Raw genomic sequence first — 14,699 nt, 5'->3', positions numbered from 1 at the left:
ATTAGAAACACAAGTTCCAACTTTTAGTGTAATAAAATAATTTTTGTGGCATGCAAAATGGGAAAATAGAAACGTAGAATAATTATAGGAATAGTAAAACTAGATGACAATAGCAGAATATAACTTCTTACGTATTAAAGTAAATTGAAGTAAAGCAGATTAAAGGAAATTTGGATCATGATGGACCATGATGGATCGTTGATAATTAAATTAATAATTCGATCTTGCCTAATGGAACAGGATATCCAACAGTATTCGCAATGCACAGAAAAAGCTAATATTATTTTTAGATTGAAAGACAAAGAGATATGCTCCATGCAATTCCTATAAATGAATAAAAATTCAGGATTGAAAAGTATTCATTTTAACATTCGTGAATCGATATTTTTAAAAATATGAATCCATTTCAATTCATTTCAATTCATTCTCGTTTGCTTGAGTATTTATTCTCACGTCGGTTTTGCGTAAAAGGACGATATGGGCGTATCCTGGCATTGCCGCGGCGCCGAAGCCGCGATTTGCAGATCCATAACAGACGGTGGAACGTCGTCGAGGTCACTCGACGATAGGGCGTTAGAAAGATTCAAGAAAGAGAGAGAGAGAGAGAGAGAGAGAGAGAGAGAGAGAGAGAGAGAGCAAGAAAACGAGAGAGACGATTAGGAATCTCTCCAAAAATTGCTCGCACGCAGCCACGTAGATTCCTAACGTTTTTCAGGATGTGCCGGACGAAGATGGGTTTGGAACAGGAATAGCAAGAATGACGTAAGCGCCCAATGTGCCATGCAGCCAGCGGCCAGCGCAAAACCTACACACGCATATATTGTGCACGCACACAAACCCTGCGCTCGTTCACCCGCATTAGTTCCTCGTTGTCGTGACGGCCAACATCGGTTGCAGTCACCACTGCAAATAATCAAAGAAATCGACCGCGTGCGCAGCTCGTAACTTTTCTTTCGAGTTTCCTTCCCGTTCTGAAGAATTTCTATCCAAAGATATCGTCAACATAATTCATTACATTGCGAGAATACACGCAAAATGAATGTAAAGAATTTACCATTGGAATTAAAGTAAATTAATCATTCTATACATCGTTCAATTTTTCCTCTTATGTTAAAATGAAGAAGCACGATGTCTTAAAGATTAGATAAAGATAATGCGAATCGGATCGAATGGAATTTGTCAGCATTTTCTTATACGATCCGAAGAAACTCGTGAATAGACATCATCAGGTGTTGCTTCCAGATTTGCATCAAAATTATATTGCAGATTGAAGATTAATGAAGAATGTTGGGAACGAGCTCAAGGAAATTCTAGAAGACTTTGGAAGTGATTGAATGACTGGCAAGCGGCAAGTCACGTAAAGAAGAAACGTGCCTGGCATCCAAACTCGAAGCTTGCGTCGCGCGTTGAGTGCGCGGGGAAAATTACAATGACAGTACCTACGTTTAGCAACGGTGAATCCGATTCTCACTTTGCAAGAAAAAATATATTTGGTTAAAAAAAAAATGTTCTTATATTTGCGCCAATGTCAATCATATGAAAAATAGGAAAGGAAACGATTGAGTGAAAAATATGGCAAAAATCATCGATTTTAATTAAAATTTCTCTTAATTGTGTGTGAATTATTAATTAAAGTTAATTGTTATATATCCACAATTAATTACGATTGTAGAATTAAATCTGAATTATCATCAATATGTATTTATATATATATATATATATATATATATATATATATATATATATATGTTGATGATATTAGGTGTTGGAATTAATTCGTAGCGTTTTACAAGTGATGGGAAGTACTTTCATTAATGTATTTTTTAATGCTCATGTGAAATAAATAACATTCTTTCATTAAAAAACGCTACGAATTAATTCCAACACCTAATAATTCAATGTTGAATTTGCAGTGGACCTCGATTTTCAGCGACATTTCAAATACTACCAAAGAACGCGTACTCTCGGTTATTAATAAACATAAAAATGGGAATTCGTTATGAAGAAGTATGCAGCTCCAGAAACACGTTTCAGTTGCATCCCACTCACGGCGTCACACCGGAGGCTCGATTCAAGGTGATGCGCGGCTGGTACGCAGAGTGCGGCCGGATGCACTGGCAATAATGTATCCGCTATCAAATGACTTTGTCCTTCGATACTAGTTCGCTTAGATTCACGAGAAAGTCACGGGGACAGTCGCAGGCGTGATAGTATCGGCAACCTAATAAGAGAAACATGTTCCATTACAAGCAACCTTCCACTCTGCAGTTCCTCAAGATCAACGTACGACCTCTACCGCGTTCGTGGGAGTCGACCAGACGCAAAGGAATTTTTATAGAGGCATGGCACAAGGAGACTATGGCGAGATGTAATCGCGAAAAGATAAATGGTATTAAAAGACAAAAGATTATTATCGAGCTCGGATTGCAGCATATTCGAAAATTCATGATCTAATAAAAAATACTAGAAAGAGATACAATTTTAAATAAATCATTTAAATGTCAGAATTATAATATCAATGATTTTGAATTTTAACAATCTCTACAATCGCACATACACGGATAAATATCAGTCGCAATCTGACTCATACATGTAGAAAGTTTTGCGTGGGTCAATCTGCGTGGGTGGACTGGCCTTCAAAGTCCTTCGCTGAAAAAGACCAGGATCGCCAAACGCGTAGGCTTCCGGTGGGAGGACTAGATAAAAAGCATCTGCCATTATACATAACGGTATCTATCGATTTGCGGAGAAATTAATCTCATACGAACGTCTCTGCATCCTGTAAATTGTAATTATTCAATATATATTACACTTAATTACAGAATATCTCATAGCTGATTTATATAAAAAAAAATATATGCGTAAAACTATTCATTCAAATGGAAAAGTTTAATGTAATCTTACAGCTATTACATGAAATAACCATAAATAGCACATTAACATAAATAAAATATACATTATAATATGTCTTATTCTTATATTCGTTATCAAATAAAGGAAATGGGAAGAATATATTTTATTTTAAATTTAAATAATCCGTTCCTACTTTATTTGTTAGATCTGTTCCTATTTGCTTTTCTTTGCTCTTTTCGCTTCTCTTTCTCTTTAGCATCGTGGATACGTCTCTTCTTTCGCAAGAGCCAAATTTCTTTAGCTCTTCCTTCTCGACCTTTCATCATACTCTGGTACAATTTACGATGTTTCTTCTTAATCATCTTTTCTCTGAGACGATATTCCTGCTTCTCCAATCGAGCTTTCTCCCATGGATTTTCTTTCAAGATCTCACCAGTCTGTACCTTCATCTTCTTCTGCAAGTTTACAAATATTGATAACAAAAATCAATTTTTTTAGATTATTTTAAGAGATAATAAAAAAAAACTAATAACAAACCTTTTGTAGCTGAGCTTGTTTCTTCATTTTCTCTTTCTCTTTTTCTTCATCAATCTGTACATCATTATCGTCATTTTCTTCTTCCTCTTCCATTTCCTCATCACTTCCTGAACTCAAATCGTTCTCAGTTTCAATTTTCTCTTCTTCATTCTCGTTCTTATCTTCTTTGTCTTCTTCTTCTGAATCTGAATCTGCTTCCACTAATCGAGATCAAATATAAAGAAATAAATATAGAGAATTTTATGTAATAATTTCAATACACTCATCCAAAATAAAATCATACAATTGTTTAATTTATAATCGGGATCCATGAGAGCACGCTCTTCTGGAGGTATGTATATTTGATCTTGTCGACCTTCTGTAAATGGTGAAAGATGAGGAGGAAGTACAGCACCCATTAAGTATTTTTCTATAGGCAATAATTCTCTCGCGTTTACACTGTCAAAAATCCACTGTGGCTGTACGTAATATCTGTAAATAAAAATTATGTTAATAATTCAGAAATGTTATATATATGAAAGTAATAAATTAATATAAAACAAATATAACATATAGTACCTCGATATGTATTGTTTAATCATGCTTGGTCTATCTACAATCTGGTGAGTTATCGTTTCGTCATTCTCATCAAAAGTAGCTCCGACAAACAGTAATTTATCCCAAGATACTTCTCCACCAAAGCAACGTAAAATAAATACTAAAGGCTCTCTAGGAACCTCTCTATTAATAAAAATTTTTATGCCTTTAAATAAATTTTTCAGGTTCCTTATTTTTTCAGCTTCTGCCTTAGCAGCTTCTATCTTGGTAGTATCTGTCTCCTAAAAAACGTAATCAATAATGTATTTAGATTTTATATATATAAAATTACCGAATATAAAATTAATTAAACATTTTAAACTTACATTTGAAAATTGATCTATTTCAATATTATCATCCTCAATTGAAACTGAAGAATCCAAATTGACCAATGAAACATTTAATGCACTTATTCTCTCCGAGACATATGTTTCTTCATCGACTAACGTTTTTTCAATATTCTCTATATAATAAAATATTTAATTTTATATTTGAATTAATTGATTGTTTCATACTTCAAATAATATATCAATAATTTATATTAATGATCTTACTCACCAGAATTTGTCAATTTGGGAGGATAATGTAAATTCAAAGTATGATACAATCTGTAATTCACAAAACCAAGCATCACAATGTAAAATTCTACAAATGTAGACATGACCTTAAAATCAACCTCGTTCTTTGCTTGAGGTTCGAAACAAAAGTGATGTGGCACTATCCACGTTATCGTTTGGCCTTTTATCTCTGCCTGATAGTAATATCCTTTAATGGATACAAATACTTTTCGCAGTGCTTTGGCAGCAATAACAGCATGAAGAAATTCAATTGTTAATCTCCTACACAGTAATGATTGATCTCTTGGTATATGAGGCAATGATGGAAATGTACTGAATAAAAAGCAGAGAGTCAGACAATCATCTAAATCACGCAATGCATCTATGAATGTTGGATAACGTTCCTTGACTATATGATCTATCTTTAACGTAGGATGGTTACTCAAATATCTCTTTACTTTGGCAAAATCTTTCATTGCCTTTGCTTGTCCAATTTTTCTATTAAAAATCTAAAAATATATATTTATAAAGTATAATATAAACATTTGATTCCAATAAATTGTTATACCTTATATTCCCTTAATTTCCATATAATCGGTTCGTGCATCAAAAATTGAATATCCTTCTTGTGATATAAGGTTTTAATACCGGGTACACCTTTCTGTGCTCTTTTACGATTGCGTGGCTCCCTTGGGTATATGCCTTTCAATATACATAATTTACGAAAATCATTCAGTGTTAATTGTAATTTTCTAAGAGCAGCTCTCCTCGTCATAAACTGCGCTCCCTCACCACTCTGATACTGTAAATTTAAAACATATCGATTTAATTCTTAAGAATGTCGTTCCATTGAATTTCCGTAAAAATTTTAGCATAACCTCGTCTACTCATAATGAAATATATTATATGAAAGATTTAAAAATCCACTCACCTTTTTTTTACCTATTACAACCATTGTGATGTGTTTTGTATTTAATACCTAAATATTTAAAAAAATACGTGCTAATACATCCAAATATACAAGAAATTAACACACACCACGTGCAAAATGCTTCTAAAAAGTATAAGAAGCAGTGTTGCCAAGGAATTTTGAAAATTGTCCCAAAGGTACTATTAAAAAAATCCCTATCAGTTATAGAGAATTCAATTCAATTCGATTGGACGCAGCATTCTGAGGCACTGCACATTAAAACAGTACACAAATTAATGTAAAGAATATATTTATAAATAAACATAGAAACTGGTTAAATCGTGAAATAATACACTTTATTGTTAAGTAAAACATGTACTTTATAATTCGATATGTTTGCATTTGACTTTTACTAGAGAGAAGCCTGAGAGCGGCCATGCCCGAGATTTAGCTGTTACTTTATTTTGAAGCGCCTCTATATCCACAAAATGTGGACGTTGAACTACGTAACCAATGTCCATGATTCGATCGGTAATGTTCAACAATTTCACAATTTTTTGTATTTTCACTATTTACGAATTTCGGTCCGTTAGATAGACAAAGACGAACAATCAATCTGTTGGCACTTGTAATAAGTTTTATTACAAGACAAATACATTACTACATCCATTTTCTGACAGTATCGATAAAATTGTATCGTCGAAAGTATTCATGTCTGTATTACATCCACAGGCTAGAAGCGTACTGATACTATCCCTTCACTTTTTTCCGTCACTATACAGGGTCCATTATGAAAGTAATGCGCATGATTTTATTGTGACGCGAATATCCATCGCAGCGGGGTAAAATGGGTCGGAAAATGTGGTGGGGGGTCTGCCCTTCCAAGGCAGCCGGTCGCCAATTTGCTCCGAGCAGTCTGAGTGGAAAGACGTGCCTCCGCGTGAAGTGTGTTTTTCGACTTTGTAACACGGCGCGATGGAGCATTCGCTTGAACAGCGATGCGCCATCAAGTTTTGCGTGCGACTTGGAAAGAATGCAACCGAAACATTCCAGATGCTTCAAGAGGCCTTCAAGGATGACTGCATTTCAAGGTCACAGTCCGGGAGGTGGCACAAGGCGTTCAAGGAGGGCCGGGAGGAGGTCGCCGACGAACCCCGTTCTGGACGCCCAACAACGGCCAGAACCGACGAAAACGTGAATCGTGTGTGCGAAGTTTTGCGTTCCGACCGTCGATTGAGCATCCAGTACATCGCTGACACCCTAAACATGTCCACATTTGCGGTACATGGGATAGTGACGGAGAATCTGCAAATGCGCAAGGTCTGCGCAAAGCTTGTGCCGAAAGTGTTGACGGAAGACCAGAAAGAACTTCGAGTTTCGCGCTGTCAAGAATTGTTGGATTTGATTAAAAATGAGCCGGACTTTCTTAACTCTGTCGTAACCGGAGACGAATCTTGGATGTTCGAATACGACTCAGAATCGAAAAGGCAGAGCAGCGAGTGGCACTCAAAATCATCCCTCCGCCCCAAGAAAGCGCGAATGAGCAAGTCTCGCATCAAAACGATGCTCATTGTCTTTTTTGACGTCCGAGGAATCGTCCATTTTGAGTTTGTACCGCAGAGAGAAACTGTCAACTCAGCCTTCTACCTGGAGGTGCTCAAGAGATTGAAACGCCGGGTCGCGCGCGTGAGGGCTGACATCAAAGACGCGATCAAGCTCCACCATGACAATGCCCTCAGCCACACGGCCTTCATCGTTGCCAACTACCTGGCCCGGAGCAACACCCCGGTGGTTCCCCAGCCCCCTTACAGTCCCGACTTGGCTCCGTGCGACTTTTTTTTGTTTCCCCGTCTGAAGAGAGAGCTGAAAGGAAAGCATTGGGAGTCCGTAGAAAACTTCCAAAAGCATGTTACAACGTTCCTAAGAGACATTCCCGTCGAGGAGTTTCAGCGTGCCTTCCAGGCGTGGCAGACACGTCTCCGCAAATGTATTGATTCAGGGGGAGAGTATTTTGAAGAATTTTGAGCATTTATACCGCTACGATCAATAAATTTATTTTTCCCAGAAAATGCGCATTACTTTTATAATGGATCCTGTATATATATATAACTAGTAGCTTTATTAAACTGTCTTCATTTCAGCAATATAATTTCTATAATATATATATATATACAATATGTAAACATTATATATATTAATGTATATAATTTCCATTTCAATACTCACACATATAATAGAAAGCGATCTTAGAGCAAAAAGTATCTTTAAAAATGGAATTACTTTAAATTGTAACGTAATTTAAATTAAAATATAAAATTTTTACGGTTGGGAAATAAATAAAAATATTAATTTTCTTTTTATTAGTAATGATATTTTTAACTGCGCACAGCACAAATATATACAAAATTATTAGCATATCATGATTCTAATCTTCTTCTGAGTCACTACCATCCTCGCTTTCGTCTTCCAGTTCCGGCATGGGAAAACGTAACAAAGCTGCTATCCCAGTTAATTGATCTAATTCTGAAAATAAAATCATAATTTTATTTGAATACAAATAAATTTATTAGGACACACAATAAATAAGTTTTTATTAAGCACTTTATTAAGCACTTTACATTTTTAAAAATTTCAGCTGAATCATGTATCGTTTATATGTACAAGACTTACGTTCACCCGAAACATGTAGACTCGAAAATATTTTGACGTCGCCACCAGAGTCTTTCACATTTTCAACTAACTCAACGTATTCCTTTCTCTGTGCTATGTCTTGACATCTGAACATTGTGGATTTGATAAAAAAAAAATACAAAAAAAATATTATAAAATAAAATTAATTATAAAATTAATATTGCAATAAGTAACAAGTTTACGAAAATCACCTGAACAATTTATCTGATATAAGCAGAGTTTCTACTGCTTGAGCAGCACTAGCTTTTTCAACATGCTTCTTTCCATAAAATGCTCTAGCAGGATCCATTTGAAGAGTATTGTAAAATACTTCTAAAGCCCTTACTTCTCCTGCTGCTTTGGTATCAGAAATTCGAGAAATTACAGCAGAATCGGCTAGAACCTCTGTTATAACACGATGAATTAGAATAAATATAAAGATAATAACACTTTTCAAATATTATGTTCATTCAGATTTCATATATATCTATACGGTACCTTTTAATGAATGTTTAAAACCCGAACTAGCGTGAACTAGCAAAAATTTACTTTTATTATCTAAAATAACTTTATTATCAGATTTAACAGCTTGTTGTATCATATAGTCCATAAATTGATTTTTCACAAAACCAGGACTAGCAAGGATAACACATTTCACTAGGTCAAAATTGATGTGCCTTAATATGCCTTGCATAATGCTTTCGTAAAAACGTGTCAAGCCCTAAATATATATCAAATTAAAAATTTTGTTTAGGCTCATTCATACAAAACAATTTTAATGTTGACATAACGTTTCTCAAACCTTTTCGTGTTGTGAAACGTTTCCTTTCCTTTTCCTTGGTATAACTTGATCGATTTTTGCACGGACTATTGTCATGTTGGAAGTTATCAAACAAATTTGTGCAATGCCTTCTTGCATAATGGCAGCGGCTACATCAGCATTCTAAAACAAAACAAAAGAGAGCATTATAGCCAAATATATAATTTTTGTTTTAAAAAAGCATTAACCTGTGCAGGATCGCAAGCAGTATCAACTCTTTCCAAAGAAATAGAATCCCATTTAGCTTTAGTGATACTAAATTTCCGATTTTGTTCAACATCCAATGTGTGATATGCTCCTGTCTATAAAACAAAAAAGCAATTAAATATAATTATAAATAATTATCTGATTTACTATTTAAAGCAATAATAAGTGTTAAATATGCATACAAATAAATATATAGAAGAATAAAACATAAGATCCCATCATTGAAACTATTACATTTGGATAAGTCAAAATGCATTTAAGAGAAACAATTACAAATACTTTAATAATGCAAATAATAATATAAATAAATATTTTCATTTAAAATTAAAAAATTAAAACAATTTACAAGCTCAAACAATTGAAAAGCAAATACAAAAATAACAGAGCTAAGCTAAATAAAATTGCTAATAAAATGTTTACGACTGTGTTCGAATACAAATACAAAATAGATTACAAAAACATAAAAACATCACCGTTTTACCTACAGAAATCATCTTTAGTAAAAGAAAATTTTATTTCTTATAAAGATTAAAGAATGTTTATATACATGAGACTTTATTATTAACTTAATTTTAACCTTACACCATACACCAAAGATGAAAATTTATAATATAATTTAACTTACTTTAACATATCTATTTTCTTCCACGTTTCTACCTTTAAGTCGTAAAACACATGCTTGTGTATCAAAATCAATATTTTCTACACATATCGTTAAAGTAGTTCTGACTCTATAACTGTTAGAGCTACCAGTTGCTGATTCCATTTGCACTTTTCTAAAAAAAAAAAGTGAAAAATAAAATTGACACGATGGTATTGATTAAAATTAAATGAAATATTATTATTTAAGAAATATAAAACTTAAATATACCTGATAGTAGAACAGCTTACAAAGTCTCCTTCGCTAATGAGATTATAGGCATGCCACATATCCTCTGTATTTTCAGGGACAAGAGACACACGCCTAAAGATTACATTAAATTTTATATGTAATCTTAAGATTATATTGGTATATTATAAAGATTATACTATATATAAAATATATATTTACCCTTCTCCAAATTTATCTACATTCCTTGATACTAGCTTCATTTTCAAGTTATTTTTATCTTAAATATAAAAATCATTTTGTATAATATAAAACATCATAACTTTATGAATTAAATTTAATATAAATGTATTTGCATAAAAAATTTATATTACATAAAAAAAATATGTAACAAGAAATTTAACACAATTCTGAAGCTTATTATTAAGAAACAAATTGATTATATATATTGTAAAAGAAAAGCAAATTCGGTTATAGGTTAAATCATAATATCTTACTTAAAAACATCAAGGAGTTAATATAAAGTCAAGAGTTTACCTTTACATTTATTACACGATTATATCTTTAGGAACATTATTGAATTCATGTTTTCTTTATTCGAAGCGTCGTACAACGAATCATGCCATATGTCAAACCTCATGATACCTCACGCTTAGCGATTTATTTGCAACAATCGCAACCTTCCGAACCTTCGTAACGTGATTGGTAGATAATATCAAATTTACCTTCTACAGATGGCGCTATTCGTATATTTGTATTTCATTTCAATATATATTTATTTTCTTGTTTCTTATTTGTATGTACAGAGTTCTCCTTAGTATGTATGTATATACATAGACACATATATATACATATATATATATATATATATAATAAATAATATAAATATATTAACTTGTAATCGTATTTTTTATAACGATTCATATTAATGTAAATAATTCTAATCTCTTAAGTATTTACATAATATAAAATTATATTGAGATATTTGTGTAACAGACAATTTTTCTTTTATACATATATACAGTAAATTTAATGTATTACCCATAGCATAAAATATTTAAAAAAATTTTCCAAAACCATTTTTATTGCAAAATTTGAAATATTTCAAAAATTTTTCATGAAATATATTTAAAATACGAATGTATCTAGAAAATCAGTTTTAGAAATATTCTTGTTTTTACAATATTTGTACAATAGTATAAATTAATTATATGTCTAAATTATTTATTAATAATTAATTAATTATTTTTGTAAAATATAATAATGCAATATTTATATTTTAAAATGTTTTAGAAATTATTATAAAATATTTCTGAAATATTTTAACATATTTCAAAAAATGATTCACACAAATATTCATACTGTGTGGATAAGTTTTTTAAACTTTCGTAATAGAACCTAGTAAACAATTAATCTTTCAGCTTTAAAAAAAAGAAAACGGATCATATAGTTGATTAAATTGATTCAACGTGAAATTAAAGATTAATTTCACATTATATATACATAATATTAAAATGAATTTGTTTAAATTATAATATATAAATTAGTTATAAAGCACATTATAAATTAGTTTTTTTTGCACATTAACATTCTTCTAATATACTTTATTAAAAATTGCTTGTTGATTTAATTTAATTTGTGATATTATTACGATAGTTTAATTGTGTTTAGAAGTCCAAAAAAACTGGTGCGCAGTTCGAATGACTACAAATATGGTATATATGTATGACTTATATAGTATATATATTTTATTAAATTATTTAAAGCATTAAAAATCCAGCTTTGACGGGTATAGGTATTTAATTTTTCTTCGTATTGGTTGTGTTCTCACATGTGGTTTAAAATAAAATTCTAATTATTGTATTGTTAAATTAAAATAATTAAACTTTAACAAATTCATTTAAACATTTTTGATAATTTCTCTTTTTGTACACTATCCTTCTCTTTAATAGCTGCCGCAAATGCCTTTAACTCCTTTTCGACAGTATTGTATAGAGAAGGATCGATTTCAGCAGCTTTCCTTAAATCTCTAATAGCATTTTTTTCATCCCATGCACCAATGTATGCTTTACCTCTTCGATAAAGAGCCTTTATATTATCTGCAAATAAAAAGCAAACTTAATAGTATTTTAGCGATATTACTTTTAGATAACCTAATGTTGTCCTGTATTTATAAGATGTATATACCTGGCTCTGTTTCCAAAACCGTTGTACAATGTTCAATAACGGAATAATATTCTTTATTTAACAGTTTACATTGTGCATAATTTAAAAGCAATGGTGTCTTCATTTGATTCAAAGTTAACCATTCTTCATCATTTGGTTTTTCGCTAAAATCAAAATCAATTTATTTATATTATATAATGTAACCATGTTGTTTGTCTTATAGACTAATCTCTTTTAATTTCAACATATTTCTTCATAGGCAGAACTCACGCTAGCATGAGTTGTTCCAATATTCCAATAGCCTTTGCATATATTTCAGATGCATTGTCATATTTTTTTTCTCTGAATAAAGCATTTCCCTTTTCTTTTAGATGCGGAATACTTTCCAGTTTCTCATTCTCTGTCATTTGCCATGACTCTTTCTCATACTCATTTGGTAATACCACTTTAATAAGTTCTGTAAAATACAAGAGTTATTTTTATCGGTCCTGCTGTTTTATAACATTTTGGTTTGTTTAAAACTATTTTTTATATTGTAAAAGAAGAAAAATAAATACAGAAAATCATGAAAGTATATAAAAACTTTTGTATTAAGTTTTAATAAAGTATACAATGTATATTGATATTTTATATTGCTACCTAATGTAAATTCCAGATCCTGAGGACATTTTATAAGTTCGTCCAAATCAGCATAACCAATGCCTTCATTTTGAAGAGTAACGCCACAGCAATGGTGATTACGTTTCTGTGACTGAGACTTGCCAGCCTCTCTTAATGTCTTAGAGACAAAAGGGTATGTAGTCACTAGCTAAAACAGGATTCATCATAGAAGTATATTCTACATGCTAAACATAAAATTGTAACAATAAGTATTACAAACATACGCTTTTATGCACTTTGAAACAGGCAACTTCGTTCAATGCCATTTTTTGTATAATTGCTTCCCATACTTCTAATTTAAATTTTTTTCCTAATATAAGTTCCATTGGATTTCCCATTGTCCTACTGTCATCTATCAACGTTTTATCAAAATCACATTTTGTAGTTCTAAAGTGAAATATAACCTGAAATAAAACCAATTATAAATAATTGTTCGTAACAAAGTTTATAAATAAAAATCTTGTGTAATTTAAAGAAATAACAGATACATATACCTTTGTTCCTGGTATAAAATTAATAATTTCTGATCCGGCATGAAGAACAGTTTTCACAATATACTCGTCATTCATGATAATCTAGATGCTAAATAATAAATAATATTAGGTGTTGGAATTAATTCGTAGCGTTTTTAATGAAAGAATGTTATTTATTTCACATGAGCATTAAAAAATACATTAATGAAAGTACTTCCCATCACTTGTAAAACGCTACGAATTAATTCCAACACCTAATATTTAAAAAATGAAATATTTTATTCTTAGCAAATACTTTCTGATGTCTGATTATTAAGTAACAAAATGTTGTAACTATGCTCGCACATTATATGTCATTAAAGCAATTTTAATGGTACAATATTATGTGAAAAAACAGATTCATAACCTCAATAATTTATTTAAAAAAACAATGTAACAATTGTCCAATTTTGTCTATAAAATAAATGACGATATATTTTTTTTAAATGATTTACAATATTATTGTTGTCATTATGTTACAATTATAATTATTAAGAAATACGATTATGCAAAACTTAAGCCTGCGGCACACGAATGTTTTCCTGCAGGATTGTTAGCTGAGTTAGAATTTTACCACCGTATTGACTGTAATGCTGGCACTGACACCATTGCAGCTAATACGGTGGCAAGATTCTAATCTAGCTAGCAATCCAGCAAGAAATCAAGCATCGTGTGGTGCTGGCTTTACATACAAACTGTCATCAGATTTGACATACAAGGTTTGTTCGTATGCTCCAGCATTCTCCAATATGTTTTCTGCTATAACTTCTACTTACTTCAACGAGCGCGTTAGAGTAAATACTATGATAAGAGCAATTTAGAGCATGTAGAAGTATTAGAATATGCGACGCGAACAAACCTACAATCTCATGGCAGATATCCTTACCTAGCGAACAATCGAAATTTATTCCTTTGCAATTCACCTTTGACATTTGAGTGAAACTTTTTTGAATGCATTCGATTATGTACTTATGCATGCGGAATTTTTTGCCTTTTATTTTCTAATTAAATACTCGTTCTGAATTCCTGTGAACTTTTTTATAAATCACACTGAATTGACAACAGAATTACATCATGATTTATATTAATATTGGGCCATCTAAAAAGTATCCGCGATACTTTGTCACTAGATATATGACTATCAACACACATCTAGAACAAAAAACTGCGGATACTTTTTAGATGATCCAATATTTGTATGCCCATTTTTACTATTGTAGTTTAATTTTAATCTTGGTTCAATTTGCTCTTCATTCCTTTCTAATCCTAAGAATTAGAAAAAGATAAAGAACAAGTTTAACCGAGATCAAAATTAATCTATCTTGGTAAAAACGGACATTAAACTTTTATTTTTTTCACGTTTCTGTAAAGAATTAAAACAGTTACAAGAATATTAAGGTAT

The 14,699-nt window shown here is 31.5% G+C and overlaps 3 protein-coding genes across 10 annotated transcripts; all 3 read right to left on the bottom strand.

Moving 5' to 3' along the window:
- Nucleotides 1-2,870: 2,870 nt before the first annotated feature.
- LOC105143292 (pescadillo homolog) lies at nt 2,871-5,626 on the bottom strand. The gene is made up of 8 exons (XM_011051523.2): nt 5,455-5,626; nt 5,092-5,325; nt 4,525-5,032; nt 4,293-4,429; nt 3,949-4,208; nt 3,674-3,861; nt 3,391-3,590; nt 2,871-3,308 (listed from the first exon to the last, which is right to left on the bottom strand). Exons 1-8 carry the CDS (start codon nt 5,476-5,478, stop codon nt 3,048-3,050), a joined length of 1,812 nt encoding a protein of 603 aa, XP_011049825.1. The 5' UTR covers nt 5,479-5,626; the 3' UTR covers nt 2,871-3,047.
- A 2,156-nt stretch (nt 5,627-7,782) lies between these two features.
- LOC105143291 (protein pelota) lies at nt 7,783-10,641 on the bottom strand. The gene is made up of 10 exons (XM_011051522.2): nt 10,497-10,641; nt 10,182-10,239; nt 10,002-10,094; nt 9,756-9,906; nt 9,112-9,225; nt 8,906-9,046; nt 8,602-8,824; nt 8,316-8,508; nt 8,104-8,210; nt 7,783-7,956 (listed from the first exon to the last, which is right to left on the bottom strand). The coding sequence occupies exons 2-10, from the start codon at nt 10,220-10,222 to the stop codon at nt 7,859-7,861; spliced, it is 1,161 nt and encodes a 386-aa protein (XP_011049824.1). The 5' UTR covers nt 10,223-10,239; nt 10,497-10,641; the 3' UTR covers nt 7,783-7,858.
- A 1,099-nt stretch (nt 10,642-11,740) lies between these two features.
- Nucleotides 11,741-14,699, bottom strand: LOC105143290 (AH receptor-interacting protein). Of its 8 annotated transcripts, XM_011051516.2 has the most exons (8): nt 14,684-14,699; nt 14,184-14,323; nt 13,280-13,367; nt 13,010-13,189; nt 12,765-12,933; nt 12,396-12,582; nt 12,147-12,289; nt 11,741-12,058 (listed from the first exon to the last, which is right to left on the bottom strand). In XM_011051516.2, the coding sequence occupies exons 3-8, from the start codon at nt 13,352-13,354 to the stop codon at nt 11,856-11,858; spliced, it is 957 nt and encodes a 318-aa protein (XP_011049818.1). In that variant the 5' UTR covers nt 13,355-13,367; nt 14,184-14,323; nt 14,684-14,699; the 3' UTR covers nt 11,741-11,855. The 8 variants fall into 8 exon arrangements, with proteins under 8 accessions (XP_011049818.1, XP_011049822.1, XP_087260879.1 ...); XM_011051520.2 differs by lacking the exons at nt 14,184-14,323; nt 14,684-14,699 and adding an exon at nt 14,014-14,154; XM_087404753.1 differs by lacking the exons at nt 14,184-14,323; nt 14,684-14,699 and adding an exon at nt 13,990-14,008.

Source organism: Acromyrmex echinatior, chromosome 3 (assembly GCF_024713525.1).
Source record: "Acromyrmex echinatior isolate Ae372 chromosome 3, ASM2471352v2, whole genome shotgun sequence".
Classification (NCBI taxonomy): domain Eukaryota; kingdom Metazoa; phylum Arthropoda; class Insecta; order Hymenoptera; family Formicidae; genus Acromyrmex; species Acromyrmex echinatior.
The sequence above is the reverse complement of the archived record's forward strand: the minus strand, read 5'-3'. Positions and strand labels throughout refer to the sequence as shown.

Bases quoted from the DNA above. Each gene is read 5' to 3' on its own strand.
- LOC105143290 (XM_011051516.2), bottom strand. From the start codon at position 13,354: ATGAATGACGAGTATATTGTGAAAACTGTTCTTCATGCCGGATCAGAA. The intron at 12,290-12,395 runs GTGAGTTCTGCC...TTTTGATTTTAG, and splicing joins TTGGAACAACTCATGCTAGC to CGAAAAACCAAATGATGAAG. The intron at 12,059-12,146 runs GTATATACATCT...TTTTATTTGCAG, and splicing joins GGTTTTGGAAACAGAGCCAG to ATAATATAAAGGCTCTTTAT.
- LOC105143291 (XM_011051522.2), bottom strand. From the start codon at position 10,222: ATGAAGCTAGTATCAAGGAATGTAGATAAATTTGGAGAAGG. The intron at 9,047-9,111 runs GTTAATGCTTTT...GTTTTGTTTTAG, and splicing joins CTGCTTGCGATCCTGCACAG to AATGCTGATGTAGCCGCTGC. The intron at 8,825-8,905 runs GTTTGAGAAACG...ATATATATTTAG, and splicing joins ACGTTTCACAACACGAAAAG to GGCTTGACACGTTTTTACGA.
- LOC105143292 (XM_011051523.2), bottom strand. From the start codon at position 5,478: ATGGTTGTAATAGGTAAAAAAAAG. The intron at 5,326-5,454 runs GTGAGTGGATTT...TTAAATTTACAG, and splicing joins TTGTAATAGGTAAAAAAAAG to TATCAGAGTGGTGAGGGAGC. The intron at 5,033-5,091 runs GTATAACAATTT...ATATATTTTTAG, and splicing joins GGAAATTAAGGGAATATAAG to ATTTTTAATAGAAAAATTGG.